Here is a 17,521-nt window from a genome sequence, read left to right as displayed (position 1 = left end):
AACTATGTTTTATTCATAAATAAAGATAACACGGGGTGAACAATATTTTATTAAGAGAGACAGGGATGGAGGGTAGAGTTACAGTGACAACCGATCTGTCAACCGGAACAGTGGGAAGTCAACTGCTGTCTAGTTGTTCTTCGGGTCTCGTTTCAGATCAACCACTGGGTCCGCTGCCATGTTGGGAGGCAGAAGGCGCTGATATCAACCGTTCCATCCCTCCCTCTCCCCATCAGCTCCAGGGACAACAGCTAGTGCTGCTTCCTCCTGAATGAACACCCTGATAGAGGAGACAAAGACAGTCAGACAGAAGACAGGCCTGACAGTACAGAAACACTGCATGTGGTGCACACCGCTATTGTGCTACATAGTGCTGATTCAAGAGCCATCCTTCCCCACCATGTGCCCGATTAGGTCAACTAATCACTTCCCAGTAAGAACTGCAGTAGCTAAAGCAACACATGGCCGGTGGAAGCGTCGACAGCAAAACCAACAGGAATTAAATCATGACGATAAGACGAGCTACGCGATGCTAACTGGGCCCCCAACAGTATCGGGGTTAAACTAAACAGTGGCTATAAAGTAGGTATTTGTTCACAGTCTTCGAAAGGGGGGAGCCATGAGTCTAGCTCAACCCTTCTGCAAACGGAGGTCGATCTGGCACTGGAATGAGATTGGAAGACCACAGAAGAGGAAGTCCAGTCACTTGGCAGTGCGGCCAATAAACTTCAAAATGTGTCACATGAATTCATGCACAAATAATTTTTGTTTTCAGGGGTCCGAAGCACCAGCCAAATGCTGACAATCTAATGTTACCCGTCTGTCACACTGGGAGAGATAATAAGTCACTGGTTCAGTAAGATGTATTCACTGTTTTCCCTTTGTCCCTGGTGTGAGTTCTGAGTTAAATGCCTCCTATAATACTACTGAACAAGAGAACGTTTTTACGAGGCGACCACTTCAATACATGAAAAACAGTCAGACCACATGATGTTCAGTCCTATGCAGAGGACTAGTGGAACTATTTGGCCTTAAACTAACAAACTGCACATTCAGGTTTGAAGAAATTCTGGAACGCCTTCTAATAGAAATAATTTTTTTTGGTTAATCTAGTGCAGATAAATGTGTATTGTGGAAAAACAATAACTGTGCACTGTATTGTAAAAGTAAATTACAAGGCATCACATTGGTACGGCATTATTTTAGGTTATGTTACTGTTGAAGGACACTTACCAGAAGCTTGCCTCAATAAATTATAATTGAACAAATTGAAAACATACATTTGAGGCTCCTACAGGACATACGCTGTAGTTCAGCAACTTAAAAACGGTGGGCGTGCATGTATGATGCTGCGCCGCACCAATCAACTTGACTACAACTGAACCCTGCATGTGGTCGGTGAATACTGACCCTCTGTGAGACGGGCTTTGCCGCCAGTGGGCTGACACAGGACCGTTGAACAGCCGACACACAGCACGACTGTCTGAGCGTGGCTGAACACCGTCGTGATCTTGTAGCATCCTGGAAGGAGGCAAAACGAGACACAGGTTACAACTCACGGTAGAAGAACAGACACCGGCTATACCAAATGACTGGGCCTCCAACAGTATCGTGGTTAAACTAAACAGTGGCTATAATAGTCCGGGAGCCAAAGCCTGATTTTTTGATGAACCTTGTTTTGTCGGATAAAGTTTTTTTTTTTTCTGTTTCTTGTAGCTTAGGGGTACCTCTTCAAAATCCAGGAGGGTGCTCGGTGATATCCCTTGAGCATTTTGAGATATTAACCCTTTCATGGCCAAATCACTAAAATCACACAAAAACCAAGATTCATGACATTTCATGCAATATATTGAAGTAACAAATCAAATTAGCTTTTTCTAGTGTTTATTCATACAAAGGGTGATGTAAAAATGTCTTGCACTACAAATCTATGAATATTAACCCTTTCAGGCCATGCCAGCAAAACCGTTTTGGTAGCAGGAGTTATTTTCAACATTACACAACTTGAATGAAACTTTAGTGACTTCCTTTTTTTTTTACAATGTTTATTTTGATTTTAGAAATTTAAGACATAACAAGACAATAAGGACAAAATACAATACCAATACCAAACAGAATAACACTCAAAAACAACAGCAGTAACTTCCTGGTTAGGACACATCTTGCAGTCTGGTATTAGGATCTTGAGCATCCTACCATGAAACATGCACAGAACATTGTGCATGGCAAACCATGCTCTTTACAGCTGCATTTCTTGGAGTTGCAAGGGGTGTTACTCTTGCAGCCACATCGGATCATCTTTAGAATATAGTCTGGCACAAGTTTGGTGTCCTCTGGTAGGTGGGTTGGAATTAGTGACCTGTTGCATTTGTCTTTCTTCCATCCAAATTCCTCCGGGTTCTGTACTATTGACTGATTCATATTGAGGTTTCGCCACAGGTATGCTTGGAAGTGGGCCCTCTTAACATTTTCAACGAATGCTTCCTTTGTTGGAGGTAGAGCAGCTAGATTAGGTGCAGACATGTGGCCTTTCCCATTCTTTTTTCCCCAGACAAGTAGCCTTGTGTGCGACATGTCTGTGCTCTCTGTTACGCCATAACAGGCTGAGATAAAGGCAGTGGCTTGATTAAGGACTTGCTGGAATGGTGCATCCAAATTGCCAATGGCCGATAGGTCGTAACCAGCTTTCAGGGCTTTGATGACAGAGCCTTTCCCCACCCCGTAGTAAGACGCTACAGTGTCACATCCCGAAATGGCATGGGCTGGTAAAAGATGTTCAACAATTTGTGTCTGCTTGGCCAGTGTTGACTTGATGTCCACTATTACTCTTTCCTTTCGTGGGGATTCCATGATGAGGGGTACATCCAGCCTTGCCTCATGGTAATGGTGAAGGAGTAGGACAAACACATCTGTATCATCTGAAACCACAGTGATTTGATGGGCTTCTCCAGCACACCTCAGGACCTGTTGGACAATGATGGTGTCAGCTTCTTCTTGTTGATTTTTTTTCCCAACCCTGGGAGTGACCGAAAAGAGAGAAATCTTTGTCGACAGTCAGCATGGTACCGGGCATCTGCAGCATGTAGGTCACTAATTGCCCCCTGAAGACGGTGTTGGACACTTTCCGCAACATCATCATTTCGTTTTCCACAAACTTCTAAGAGAGACTTTTTGGTTTCCACTTCTCTGAATAGGTATGCAGCCCTCCATCTGGAGGGGTTCTTCTTGTCGACATTAAGATTGCAAAACTCACCACAGAAAACACAGTGCTTTTGAAAATCAAAACATTCAGCTGACCCTCCTGACCGTGAGCGCCTGGTCACCTTGCAAGGAACATTTGATTCAGTTTCTCCGGGCCTCTGACGTTTGTGCCGTTCAATGTAAGTCTTTGAGGTGTAACTTGAAACACAACTTTTATGGCATTTCAATGTGGTTTCATTGTTGTTATCTAATGCTTCTTGAAGCTCAAAGTGTTTTTCATCCCCATATATCTTACTACACTGGATAATGTTTGTTATTCTGACTGGTCCTGAAGATATCAATGGTTCCGTCTTCGCTTGGCAGTTGAACTTCCAAGTGAAGTAACACTCCTCAGGCACTGGATCCATAACCAACTCTGTAAATAAAATGTTAAAATTTGTTAATATATAAAAAAGGGTTTATACATTTCCCTGTGTGATTTTCACTAAAATGTTGTCTCGATCAGCAGACTTACTCAATTGAACAGCTTGTTATTCTCTTCGCAGGTGAACCTCCAACAGAACACTTCTGAATCCATAACCAATCTCACTGCCAGCTTTTACAGTGTTTTTACCTTGTTTTTTGATGGCAGCTGTTGTAAGCAGTGACCAGTTGTAAACAAAAAATGGTCTTAAACGAAGCACATGGCTGTCTTGTAATTGGAAAAAAACAAAAATGTGACAATACAGGCATACACAGACACAATGCACTCACTATATGAATTAACTGAGTGTTTTTAGCTTGTAATAATCACTGTAGGCAACAAATTATATGCATTTAAATCAAGTATATTGCATGAAATATCATAAATCTAGTTTTTGCATGATTTTGGGCAAGAAGGGGTTAATATCTGAAAATGCTCAAGGGATATCACCGAGCACCCTCTTGTATTTTGAATACGTATCCCTAAGCTACAAGAAACAGCAAAGAAAAAAACTTTATCCGACAAAACAAGGTTCGACCCCACGGCTCCCGGACTATAAAGTAGGTATTTGTTCTCCGTCTTCGAAAGGGGGGAGCCATGAGTCTAGCTCAACCCTTCTGCAAACGGAGGTCTATCTGGCACTGGAATGAGATTGGAAGACCACAGAAGAGGAAGTCCAGTCACTTAGCAGTGCGGCCAATAAACTTTTAAAAATGTCACGTGAATTCATGCACAAACAATCCGTTTTTAGGGGTCCGAAGCACCAGCCAAATACCGACAATCAGGTGAACTTAGGCCATGTTAGAAAATGTTACCCGTCTGTCACACTGGGAGAGACGATAATAAATCAATGGTTCCTTTAATGAACAGGGTCCTGGTTGGCTGTCAAGCAGAGTTGTAGCATCTGAATCAAATACTGGTCGACATTGAATGAAGTGTGAGGCTACTGAACAAGAGAACGTTTTCACGAGGCGACCACTTCAATACATGAAGAAACAGTCAGACCACATGATGTTCAGTCCCATGCAGAGGACTCGTGGAACTATTTGGCTGTGGATCTGCATGGAGGAAAAAAAAACACGAACCTGGACATTTCACATCCATGAAATAAGAGTTAGGACTCTGAACAAGACGCTTCTTCTTGTGCTTCCTCTTCTCCTCCTCAGGGGACGGATGCAACAAGTCTTTTGCGAGCTGCAAAGAGAAGGAGAATGAACAAAGGTTGGTGAACCTTAGTAGAAACTAGGGCTGGGCGATAAATCGATTTAATCGATTAATTCGAATGTGTGCTTTAAGGCGATGTGTTTTATTGAAAATCGAGAAAATCGCCCCCACCCCTTTTTCCCGTAGTAGAGTGCGCGCGCATTGTTTACAAACTAAAACAATGGCGGCCAGCAGCTTCACTGCTGCCGCCGCCACCTCACAAAAACAACCCAGCATTTTGGAGACATTCACCAACTGTACTCCGCATGAGAAGAAGAGTGCCCGGTGGAAAGCCATCACGGATGCAGTCGCGATGTATATCGCAAAAGATATGGTGCCCATATACACCGTGGAAAAGCCGGGGTTTATTCACCGTCTCAAAGCTTTGGACCCCAGGTACGTGCTACCAAGCCGTAAACATTTTTCTGACGTTGCCTTGCCTCGGCTGTACAATAGTACACGCCAAAGGATCTCTGCGGAGCTGGAGGGGATGTCATTCTACTCCGCAACAACTGACCTGTGGTCCAGCAGGTTGACCCAGACACCGATCCACTTGACTGGTGGAAGCGTCACCAACTTAACTTTCCAAGGCTAAGTACTTTAGCAAAGAAATACCTCTCTGTGCCAGCTACAAGTGCCCCCTCTGAGAGGCTTTTCAGTGTGTGGGGGGGGGCATTGTTACATGCCACCGTGCATGCCTGAAGCCAGAGGTAGTAGACAGGCTTGTCTTCCTGGCAAAAAATATTTAGAAAAAACATGCACTACTGTTTAATACTGTTGGTTATGTTGTGAATGCACTTGATTTTGTTTACATGCACTTATTTACTGTGCAAAATATGTTATGTTGATGTTAGATCAGATGTTGCACTTTTGAAAATGTGAATGTTAAAGGGTCATATACATTTTATTTCATGCTGTGTTTGTATCAGTGTATTCAGTTAGAAAAGCTTACTGTAAAAAGTTACATTTGCACAGTTGTTTACAATGGAAGGCTACTATTTAATGCCATTTAATGTTATGTTTAATTTAATTTTATATTTAAATGATTCAGGCAAACAAAAGAGTGACCAAATACTTTTTGTATACTACAGGCACCTTTCTACAATGTTCAGGTTTTGTTTGCACTTTATTTTTATCAACCTACTTGGGAAAATCATCACAAAATAAAAGAAAAAATTGTTTTCAACAGCTTCTGTCATCTGCAAAAAATTTTGGGGGAAAAAAATCGATTTAAATCGTGAATCGGATTTTTTGTAAAAAAATCGGAGATTTTTTTTTTAGGCCATATCGCCCAGCCCTAGTAGAAACCCGTAAATTGTTAGAGCACGATAAACTGTTATTTAAGATAATGCACGGGCTATTAAAGTAAGACAAATAAACACTGGTCATTCATATGTATCACAATGGTTTAACTGTAGTTGGCATTGTTTTTATTCGGTGCGTTCAGGCTCCTCGGCCGGCCTACATGACTTGGATTAACGTTAGGTAACGCAGGCTAAGCATTTTACGTACATCGCGGGTAATACTACAAATCAGGGGACCAGTTGAACATTAGCCGAATCATCGACATATCTACATCAAACTACGACTGCTGACGTTAAGTCCACGAGGTTATAAGCACGTTCAGATCCTCCGTTCAACTGGCTCCATGTCTGCGGAGTGCGCGCGGCCATCTTGTGTCACAACGCGCTCGCAATGCCTGCTAATGTGCGGAATTATTTGTGTAAAACCGGGACCAAAACTGAACCAAAGCATCTGAAACTGACACCAGTCAATTCGGTATTTTCTTACGTAACAATTGAGCCGTGAGGCGGCTCTCCAACGCGCTATTAGATGTTAGAAATGCCATTTTACAACGGCCTGCGAATACTCACTGGCATGTTGGCGAGGAAATAGCCGCTGCCGAAAAGGAGGCATTACCGGAAGCGACGGGTTGATATCGTTGGATCCTTTGAGCACGAACCGGATGTGACGAATCACAGGACGTGGCCCCCATATTGGTGAGGTCCAAACTCCACCCTGCTCCCTCTGTACAACAACGGGCTGTACGTATATAAACGTTTGCGCTCCCTCTGCCCCGCAAACGTTTATACATTTAATCTCCAAATGTCTAACTATGCACAACGACACACAACAACTAGTATTTTGACAAAAATAAGAAAACAATGTTTATAGTATGAAAAATAAAAAGAATATTGTAATTTTAAGACACACTCCCCAATTTTGCTAGGGTAATCACGAATCACAAAATGTAGCCTATTATTGCACATCCAATTATTTGCCAATATGCTCTGTAATTCTGTTTATGTTGGAGCTGTTCATTTGATATTCATATTTTGTTATTTAATTCATAAGTAGTATTGTTTAATTATGCTAGATGTTTGCTTATTTAGGTTAGATTGATTGTTTGATGTATTGAGATTGCTTTTTGTCTTTAATAGTCATTTGTTTAGTTATATTGTTTTTTGTTGTTGTAGTTTTGGGTGAGTTCGTTTGTTAGTTCTTTGGGTAAACACTGTGGGCACCTGTGGCTATATAGGAGTAGGTAGATCAGCATGCACCGGGGTGGGCTTATAGTTTTCTTACCAGCACAGGAGAGAGCGTAAGACAGGAGTTTTATTTGTTATTTTTGTTTGTTTGCTTGTTTTGTTTGGCTTACTTAAATAAAGAAGAAAAATCGGAATCCTGTATGGACATTTTACTCTTTTCTGCCTGCGTGAACTTGAAACCACGGTGCATCAGTGGCCTTTGATGATTGTTTGTTTTATTTTGATTTATTCTACAAATGGCCACTACAGTTTATGTTTATACATTTCAATGAAAATGAACAGTGTTACCTACTTCATATTTGAATTCCCTTTAAGGCCCCCTGGTGGCTCTTTAAGGCCCCAGGCAGCTGACAAACTTTGTCAAAATTGAAAGAGTTCTGGTTCAATGTGTTTCTTTCTGCGGTTCATACTGGCCATGAAGCGATCCCTTCATAGCTCAGCTTCATTATAAGAGATGGGGGACAAAATCAATCGCTCCTATGAAAATAAAAATATATTTACAGTTCAACTGAAGCTAATATCAGGCTATCAGCAGCCTGGAAACACAAACTAGGAAAGTAATAATGTCACTTGACCTCACGCAAATGGCAATAAAAGCTATTTTACTTGCATCGAACCCCTAAAGGTATATCCTCTTTGACATACGGTACAAAAAGTGTTAATGAATAATCTCAAACGAAAGTCTTGAAATCCAGGAAATAAAAAATGGCCAAGTGAAATGATTTGATATTTGCAAAGATTACAATCAGAGGTGGGCAGTATTTCTGTTACTTGTTTTTGAAATACAATTACTTTTGAGTGTTCTGAAATTGATATTTGACAGGGCAGATCATGGGTAGAATAGGATTGGATCTGGGTAGAACCAGACCACATCTGGGAAGAATAGAACCAAACCACATCATGGTAGAATATAACCAGATGTAGAACCAGACTACATCTGGATAGAATAGGTCCAGATCTGGGTAGAATAACACTCGATCTTTGTAGAATCAGACCACATCTGGGTAGAATAAAATCAGATAGAACAACAAGTACCTGTCACACTGGCTGACAATTGTAAAATATGATAGCAATGATTCATCGACTTGGTTCTTGGTATCTGGCAGTTCTCTTTGTCCTTGATGTAAATTCTGACTGTGAGCAAAACAAAGCAGTAAAACTCATCTGTAAACAGGGTTCTAATTAACTGTCCTGGGCAAAGCATCTGGAATTTAATGTGCCACACTGTCCTTCTGTTCAGGCACTGCCTTTTTATGTACCACAAGGCTGTTTCTGTTGACACTTCACTTTTTTTTATCTCATCTGTTACAAAAGCACAACAGAGGGCAAAATAAATGCATGTCTTTTAATGTTATGAAAAGTACACAGTCAGTAGAATTAGATTAGTTCTCTCAGTACTAGTACGTACGCCCTAGTAACTGTTCCTCCTCCTCTGTCTGTTAGGAGCTGTTTTTCTTGAGTGGATCTCTGAGTGTCATCAGTTCCATTATCTTCACATAATACTCACACTCTGATGGGAAGCGGTTTCTCTAAAAGACAGATCAGAAATCATCACGCACATCATCTTCATGTTCCTCTGCAACTGTTAGTTAACACTGTAGATTCCATCAAACGTGGCCGTGGTGTATTGACAGCATATGGTCAGTCACTGATGCACCTAAACTAATATCTTGTCCAATATAATTGAAATAATCCACAATAATAAAATACTTTACTTCAGCAGATATACCATTAAACAACGCACTAAGTGGGGCACTTTAGATGCAGGTTATTTCAGTGAAAATAAAGCCCAACTATGAACTAAAGTTAATTGTGCACAGTTGCACACACACGCACACAAATGCACAAAGTGTTGGCATGAGACACACACCTGCAGACAGAGACGCAGCAGGCGTCGTCCCTCCCCCTGCATCTCGAGTGATGTCAGGAAAAGAGGCAGCGACTTCTTTGTAATTCTGTTTCCTACACAAATACACACACAACACAACCATTTCACTTGAATCCTCAACAGGCCTTTTAAGGTTTCATCATTTATTACAGGCATAGTCCTGCAGAAGCAGCTGTTAAATAGCAACCAGCTTGTACAAAACAGATAATAAATAGATTTCATTCATGGAATGAGATCTGTAGAGAATAAACCTTGATGTGTTTTTTCTAAACAAATGACAAATATTACATGTAGGACTTCTGGAAAAAAAGAGTAATATAATAGTTAATATGAAGTAAACTAAAAACGATACCATCTGTGATAAAGGATTTTGAAAAATAATCCTTTGCACGTTGATTCTGAGGAACTCTCAACATAATTGATGTTCAACATTTATGAGTTTAGCTGAAAATGTTCCTGCCGTCAAACCTAACTGTATCTGTGCTGGAAATACCTTGATGTGAAAGGATTCAATGTCTCGTGTCAAGCTGAGACCCCACAGTTACTGACCTGCCAAGTTGAGGGAGGCGAGGGCCTTGTTTCCAGGCAGAAAAAGCTCACCATCCCTGTACTGCACCGGCTCGTCCAGCAGGGGGTTCACTATCTCCACCGACTTCTTGTTAGACTTTGGGTTCTCTTTGTTTGCGGCTGGTTTCTTGTCTCTTTTGGATGTTATCTGTTCGTTAAAAGATCTCAAGATTACTAACCACAGATACCAAATGAGTTGCACAGATGTTTGGCTTGTTACCTTTTTTTTGCCTTTGTTCCGCCCTTTGCCGACGCTCAGTGAACTGCTGCTGGCAGTGGCTACTGAGAGAGGTTGGTCAGAATCCACACTTGAAGATGACTGTGAGAGTATAGTTTAATGTGTTTATTCGAATGTCTCATACATGTCCCTGCACTTCTATACTTGTGAGAACCTGTTTGATTTTTGCAGTTATGAATATCAATTTACTTTTTGACCCAAGACCCTTTGATGTTTATGGGATTCATTTTAAGGTAGAGTGGGTATTTGATATTGCTGCACTTACAGATTGTGTTCTTTTCAGAAGCATCTTCCTCCTCTCCACAACTTCTTCATGAGTGAGAGCGAACTCACTTAGAATCTAAAAACGTTAGCGGTAAAGGGGTGGAGGCGTGTTAAATTACGGAATATAATGCAATCATCTGAATATAATTTGAAACAATGTAACCACTGATTTAAACGCATTGTGTGCCAGGTTAAAATCGTTCATGTAAATGGTTACCGCAGCCAGATGAGCAGCACCGGAGTCTCCAATCTGATTGTTGCACAGTGAGAGCATGAGCAAAGCACGGTTGAACCGCAGACCCTGAGAGACAAAACAGGATGAGGAGTACACCTCAGCAGTCATGAGGGGAACACATAGGTGCAAACATGGGGTCCGTTCTGGGTCATACCTGTGCGATATGTGTAGCACCTGCATCACCGATACAATTGAAAGCCAGGTTGAGGAAATTGAGGTTCTTGTTGGCAGATCTGGCTGTTGAGAGAGCCGACCCAATCAGATGAGCTCCCTTGTCTCCAATCCGGTTATTTCGCAGGTACAAGTGAGTGAGGCTTGACCAAAGAAGCACACAACATGAATCAGGCATGTGGGTGCGAATGCAAGTCGGGGGTCTATTTGACAGGTTCTATACTACTATGTGAGATGTGTAAACACTTGGTGACTCACACGCTGTCTTCAGAGAGAAGAAGGTGGTAGCTCTGCTCTGGAAGATGGTTGCCCTCCAATGTAACAACTCTAACATAAAACAAAGAGGAGGACCATCAGTAAACCCTCAGTGAGTGAATGATAATGTTAAAACATAGTGGTGTAAATTTCCTGGCAGTTCTACAACCTTTTTTGTCAACAAGTCTCACAATTTGAGTGCCAGCAGAATCCGCCCACCTGAGGTTGGAGCACAGTGACACTGTGTTCATGAGGGAGGTTACCATTTGATCTGTCAGTCCTGCCTGCCAAAACCTGCGACAGAGGACAAGATTACACAAACAAACAAGAACAAAACAGGGACGGCTGCAACAGGAAGGTATCAGCTCATTACTCACTGAAGGCTCTGTAGCTTGTCCAAGGAGGGAAACATCTTCAGCAGCACTCTGGCAATCTGCTCATCTACCTTCCATCCTGTGTGTATGTGAAACAGATTATATGATATGTGTTCTCCAACATCCAGCAGAACTATTGGGGGCATTTTTGGTTACAGACTGCTCCCCGGGGTAGTCAAATGAGAATTTAAGAAGAGAAAAAAAATGTCAAATATGGCTGAAAATAATTTTCTGTGAATTCTTTTTTTTCTTACCAAAAACCGTCAGTTTCTTGGCGCTGAGGGGATCTTCATTCTCCAGTTCCACTTGGAGGCATGCTTTGGACCAGTTTGGTGCAGCTGAAGCTGAGATTATAAGAAAGGACAGTGACTGTACATTCAGACTTCCAACATGATGAACTGTACAGTACAGGGAGACATATTTCTAGTGTACCAAGTGTTCCTAGGTCGTCCGGTTTTCTTTGGTGAATATTTTTTGGATTACTCTTACAAGTGTCTGTTTAGAAAATCTAAAATGTAATCAGATTCAAGGTACGTTAAACTAGAATTTATATAGAATCTTATTCATGTTTATTCAATTAACATCCATTCACAGCAATTCACAATATCAGCTGCAGAGAACAAACAATTCCATTTATAAATGAACACTGGAAAACATGTTTTAACAGGGTGCAACAAGATAGTATGTGTGTGCCACGCGTTTAGATTAGGAGCAGCTCTGGTTTACCTGTGTACTCTTCTTCAGTTTCAGTGGTGGATGAGGCTGCTTGCTTGGTGCTGACAGTTGGGATATCCTTCATGTCCAAAAGAGCACAAAGCCCAGGGAAGTCAATCTCCACCTTGCCGGAGCACTGATATTCGTCTGTGTGATGGAGAGTTTAAAGCAGTGACAATACAACTCTCATTTGACAAATAAAAAACAAAAACAACAACAGTCTGATAATGTTACTCACCAAACTTCTGATCAGGCAAAACTTCATTTGGAGTACGTCCTAAAAACAACAGAATGAGTTTAGCAATTCTCCTTTTTATTGACCACTTGTGAATTACCATATCATACTTTATGTCAAGCAATGCGACTAAAGCTAGTGAATGTGTGAATGCTCAAGTTGTAGAGGCATGAAAGCAAAACAAAAGTTATTATTCTTACAACTTTATAAAATGCACAAAACATGATTTCATGATAAACAGACATAATAAAAGTATTAAAATTACTTTGTTTGGATTCTTTAAAAACTACTACTTATCTCCAGTGTGGAAAGTAACTACGTATCACACCTAAGTACCATTTCCAGATATGTGTACTTAACCTAATTATTTATATTTTAATGTACTTTATCATTGTGCTTCACTCCATTTCAAAGGGAAATATTGTACTTTTTACTGTAACAGGGGCCATGCTGCCACCACATGAGTATGCTAGGCCTAACCTTTGATTCTGCTGTTTTGCTTCTCATACTTTTGCTTTGTTTTACAAAGTTATACATGCTGGACTTTTATTCACAATGGAATGTTTATAGTGTGTCATTAACTGCTCTTAGTAGCCTACTTCTGCCACCAATGCTCATTGTAAAAGCTGTGTATTTACCTAAACCTGTCAAAATAAAATCCCAGTTAAACAGATAAATAGTACCATATGCCATCTTTTTATTGACGTATAATCATTGAAAGCCTATACAATTTACAGAGAATCTACATAGAGATTCTAAAAGTTTCAATGACAGCTGGCATAAATGAATAGTGTCGTCAGTGAAGGGGGTTGCTGCTGATTCTTTATTGATTATACATTTGCATATATATATATGCAAGTCAATAGGTGTCATGGGTTCTCATCATTCTAAACAATGCAATGCATCTTATCCATATTTACAATGTGCATTCCTTCAGCTCATTGACTGAAAGTGTTTAGTTTATATTAGCTTCGCTTAATCACGATTAACGTCAGTACATAACATTACAATTTGTCATTTTTTAACGAAACCAATTACAACCACCAACAGTCATACTCTCAAGCACCTTAATGTGTTGTCACATAATGTCAAAGTACGAAAAATAAAGGCTTAAAACCGGCAACAAGTCCATTTGAACCAGCTCCTACTTTATTCCTGACCTGCTGACGATCAACTCATCTAACCTGTATGTTTAGAGGCCTCGTCCTCTGCATTTGTCCCGTCTGTTTTCTCTTTGGGCATTGTTGTGCCTCGGAGTCAAAATGTAGTTAATAGATAAGTTACGTGAGCTAACGTCGCTGTATCCTGGGCTTCACTGGCGTTACTACGGTAACCAACTAAACCCAATTTGTAGGATTCATCGCGAGACTTTAGTAGACGTTAGTAACGGTACTGAAAACGTCAACATTCATGATAGCGTGTCGTCGAACCATATTACGCCGTAATATCGCGAGAGTTTAGTATTCAATTGACATTTGGTGCCAAACAGTGAGAATTCAGATGACTGTTCCTCTTCAACAGTATCAACTGGTGTCTCTGGGACAGGGCCTGTGCAAGACCGTGCAAGGCCCACTTCACGCTAAATTTACTTACGGAATTCTGTGGTGTTCTGTGGAATTATTTTCGTAAATTATCGTTTGTCACACAAATTAAATTGATACATTTTATAATCTTTCACAATTGTTCATGAATGATAATTCACCAAATCATTATTTTAATAATATTTTAACTATCTGCAGTGTTGGGATTATTAATCATATAATTATTTTCATAATATGTACAGTGGTTACAATTATTATTTGTATTATTATTATTATATGTACTGATAGACTGTAACAAAGGGAATTAATATCAGAAATAATTGCTGTAAAATACAAGATTACATTGAGGAATCTGCTTGGGAAGACATCATGGAGTGTACGTAATCTTCTAATCAATCAATTGAGTGTAACAGAATAATACTTATTATTCCTGCCAGTCTACAGTCCAGGAGATGGCAGTAATGCACATACAAGATGGTGATGAACCCATTATTAAAACTCAAAGGAGAAGCATGGTGTGGAATTAGCTAGCTAGCTAGCTAGCAGCAGATGCAACTTCAAGTAACTCCCCTTTCTTGCACTCTTATCTAAAAAGTTTAATTCCTGCATGTTTCACTCTGCAGAGCTCACTGTCTCTAGTCAACGTCTCATGTCCAGCATTTCAAACATGTCATAACTCTATTATACCTTAATTTTAGGATATAACTAGCTTTGTTTTTGCATTTTTTGTGATCTAAGGAATATTAAAAGCACAACAACATAAAGTGTATTCACAATAATGTAGTGCTTTTTATTTAAAAAAACTAAAAAAACAAATATAAAACAAAAAGAAAAAACCAACAGCATTTTTCATGACTTAAGAATCATAATTACAAACTTTTAACGAGTGGAAGAAGTTTTTTGACAAACTGTACACATCACAAAATATCCGCCAGTCTGCCATTTACAATGCTTGCATCTTATTTTGTGATTGTCTAAAAATAACGAAACAAATTACACAAAAACACACAAATACAGGAACAAGCATCATACGATGACCGCTATCACAAAAACGGAACAATTTCCTATTTGAAAATAAAACAAAAATAATAACGTGATATTGGGTTGACAGCTTTACTTTTGTTTCAGTCAACGTTTAAAAATATCATAACATTTTTATGTTGGTTTGTTTTTTTAGTGTTCAACACTTTGCAGCAAAAAACAAGGAGTACATTTCTCCTTAAAAAGTAATATTATTAACAATATTCAGTGACAAAGGTGTCGTTGCGGAGTCACTGTGTCGTCCCAATGCCTTCTGTGTCCACTTGACATTCTTCTCGCTCATGCAGTACATAGACGAATTTCATTAATAGGCAACGAAAACTCAGCTTAAGTATCTATGTCGTCCGGACAGGTCTGGTGAGCTTTTTCTGGACATTAAAAAATCATTTTCCTCCGAGCTTAAGTGTCATTATAGTAATACAAACGGAAGAAATTACAATATTATAATAATCATAATACATTTAGGGCTGAGTCCTGTACAATACAATAATAAACAAAATCCATTTTTCAAGATATTGCTTTTGGAGACACTCCTCAATGTAAGTGTGTGTATTTACATAACTTGGCACTGTACAGCTGTCCGTTCCCCCGCTCTCCCGCCGTCAGTGTCTCGTTCTTGTTAACCGCACTGGGACATTGCAGGCTGTCCCTTTTCAGCAGAGGCATTTTGGGGGGGAAGAAATCTCAGTAAATATCACAATTTCTTTTTAAAACATTCTCCATGGCAATCAGGAACATATTCTAAAGAAAGAAAAGTCTCAAGTCCCTTTGCCCTCCCGATATACACCGCCCCACCCGTCTCACAGGAGATAAGAAAATATGACCATCACGATACATTTCATGTTAAGTATTGTTTCGCCATAGTTTTCTTAAAACTGTTAATTGCCATCGAGCCCTTCATTTTTTTTTCTCCATTTTTTTTTTGAAAAAGGTATATCTTCAAGAAATCTGGCAGCGTACAGACACACGCTAAGTGTGCACGCGCACACACACACTCGCACACAAGGCAGTCGGAGAGCACGGCTGTGTAAGGCGTTACAGTTGAAGCCGGTGTCCCCCCGAAACGCCTGATTTAGTTAAGCTGGTGAATCATGTTAAGACGGGCGAAGCTGACTGCCTCGTAAGAAAATCAAAGGATTAAAATGAAAACCTCAACAAGACACTTTGACTGACTAAAAGCGCACGCTCAATCCCCCAATCCCTTTACTCAAAAATAAAACCAAACACGCCCCCTCGGCTTCTTCTGTTCCTAAATGAGTTACTACTGTATAACAGGAAAAAGATAAGACTTTTTAAACTCGCTTTTTTTGTGTTTTTCTCCAGGCTGCATCGTCTAATACTGTGAGAGTGTTAGTGTGTTTTCGTAATAGATACATTACACAGAGCGTCACAATATCCATGGTACCAAAAGTGCAGTTCACCACCCTCGTTCTGTCTTTCTCATGAGCAGCATGTGAGCACACCGCTCACCTTACATCTCTCCTATGCCAGTCTCTCCCCCCATGTGTCCCGGCGCTGATCTTCTCTCCTCTGTTATACTTTGTCATTGCAGCTAGGTCCCACTAGGGGGAACAAATCTGCAGCATTCACGTCCCCACTGACTGAAACCATCACTCCCATCTATCCCTCCCTATTCAGTACCACTTGGTTCATTTACGATGCTTGATAGGGGAATTCATCTGCCCATGTCTGTAATATTCAATGCAATTAAGTGCATGGGTTATTTCTCCTATAGTCATTAAACAAAAGAAAAAAAAAAAAAAAGTTTTGCATCATACTACTTAAACAAGCAAGAAGTCTGGGTCAGCTCTCTCTTCTGGCTCCTTGAGAACTCTTGAAAAGCTGAAATTGCCATGGAGTCAGCGCTTCCAAACCCCCTCCACCCTCTCAGAGTTGAGATGACCAGTCTTGGAAGAGGTAACCTGGAAGAGGCCCCCAGGGACTCATTGTGGTCCTGAATGGTCGGACAACCAACAATGCAGCGTTTCCCATCTCGCTGTCTCTCCATGTTCTGCCCCTTGCTCACAAACAGGAAAGGCAGTGTGCTTGACAGGCACGTAGCAAAGTTATTTTCTGCCCACGAAATCACCGAATCCGAGCGTCCGTCGCCGTAGCCGGCGGCCTGCGCCCTCCTCCAGGAGATAGGAGACATCTATGGCTGTTGGAAGAACAGGAGGGTGGGGGGGGGGGGGGGGGGGGGATTAGAGCTAAGAAACAGCTGACACAGAGTAATTTAATCAAAGGAATCAAAGGTAAAGGTTGGCAAAGGTGTCTCTTCTGTTACTGATGTATCAAGCTTCAAAGTGCTCAAAAACGGTTTGTGGCTATCTGAAACCACCTGGCAGGTGTGCTACGAGTAATCCACAAACAAGAAATAAAAATGAATTTGTTTCTTTGTCAGCAAACGCTACCTCAGTGCTTCAGGCAGCTGAATTAATGTATTAGTCGGTCCTTAAATACTTCCTAACCGCCCTGCCTCGTCTGTCGCACTCCATTCTCTGAACCCATCGGCTATCGGTCGGAGGACGGATACGCCTCTTAGGGCAAGGGTCTATATTTCTGAGGTTCTGGTGTAGCCAGCA

General features: G+C 40.7%; 3 protein-coding genes across 4 annotated transcripts in view; all 3 read right to left on the bottom strand.

The window, feature by feature from the left end:
* Nucleotides 1-31: 31 nt before the first annotated feature.
* LOC306791413 (small ribosomal subunit protein eS27) lies at nt 32-6,777 on the bottom strand. Its single transcript, XM_079288113.1, has 4 exons — nt 6,742-6,777; nt 4,750-4,858; nt 1,411-1,521; nt 32-280 (listed from the first exon to the last, which is right to left on the bottom strand). The coding sequence occupies exons 1-4, from the start codon at nt 6,745-6,747 to the stop codon at nt 252-254; spliced, it is 255 nt and encodes an 84-aa protein (XP_079144239.1). The 5' UTR covers nt 6,748-6,777; the 3' UTR covers nt 32-251.
* Nucleotides 6,778-8,855: 2,078 nt separating this feature from the next.
* Nucleotides 8,856-13,636, bottom strand: LOC306791132 (leucine-rich repeat-containing protein 71-like; the record flags this gene model as incomplete). The annotated part of the gene is made up of 14 exons (XM_079287759.1): nt 13,542-13,636; nt 12,361-12,399; nt 12,135-12,269; nt 11,663-11,752; nt 11,412-11,487; nt 11,254-11,328; nt 11,038-11,106; nt 10,763-10,922; nt 10,591-10,674; nt 10,375-10,449; nt 10,092-10,190; nt 9,854-10,019; nt 9,287-9,378; nt 8,856-8,945 (listed from the first exon to the last, which is right to left on the bottom strand). Exons 1-14 carry the CDS (start codon nt 13,597-13,599, stop codon nt 8,856-8,858), a joined length of 1,308 nt encoding a protein of 435 aa, XP_079143885.1. The 5' UTR covers nt 13,600-13,636.
* Nucleotides 13,637-14,663: 1,027 nt separating this feature from the next.
* ash1l (ash1 (absent, small, or homeotic)-like) overlaps nt 14,664-17,521 on the bottom strand; it is a 31,219-nt gene continuing 28,361 nt past the window's right edge. For both annotated transcript variants that reach the window (XM_079288453.1, XM_079288454.1), the window contains exon 27: nt 14,664-17,097. In XM_079288453.1, coding sequence (XP_079144579.1) covers nt 17,006-17,097 — 92 coding nt within the window. In that variant the 3' untranslated portion in view covers nt 14,664-17,005. The remainder of the gene's footprint in view (nt 17,098-17,521) is intronic.

Source organism: Melanostigma gelatinosum (assembly GCF_949748355.1).
Source record: "Melanostigma gelatinosum genome assembly, chromosome: 17".
NCBI classification, from domain to species: Eukaryota; Metazoa; Chordata; class Actinopteri; order Perciformes; family Zoarcidae; genus Melanostigma; species Melanostigma gelatinosum.
Note: the sequence above shows the minus strand (reverse complement) of the source record. Positions and strands in the feature narration are given on the sequence as shown.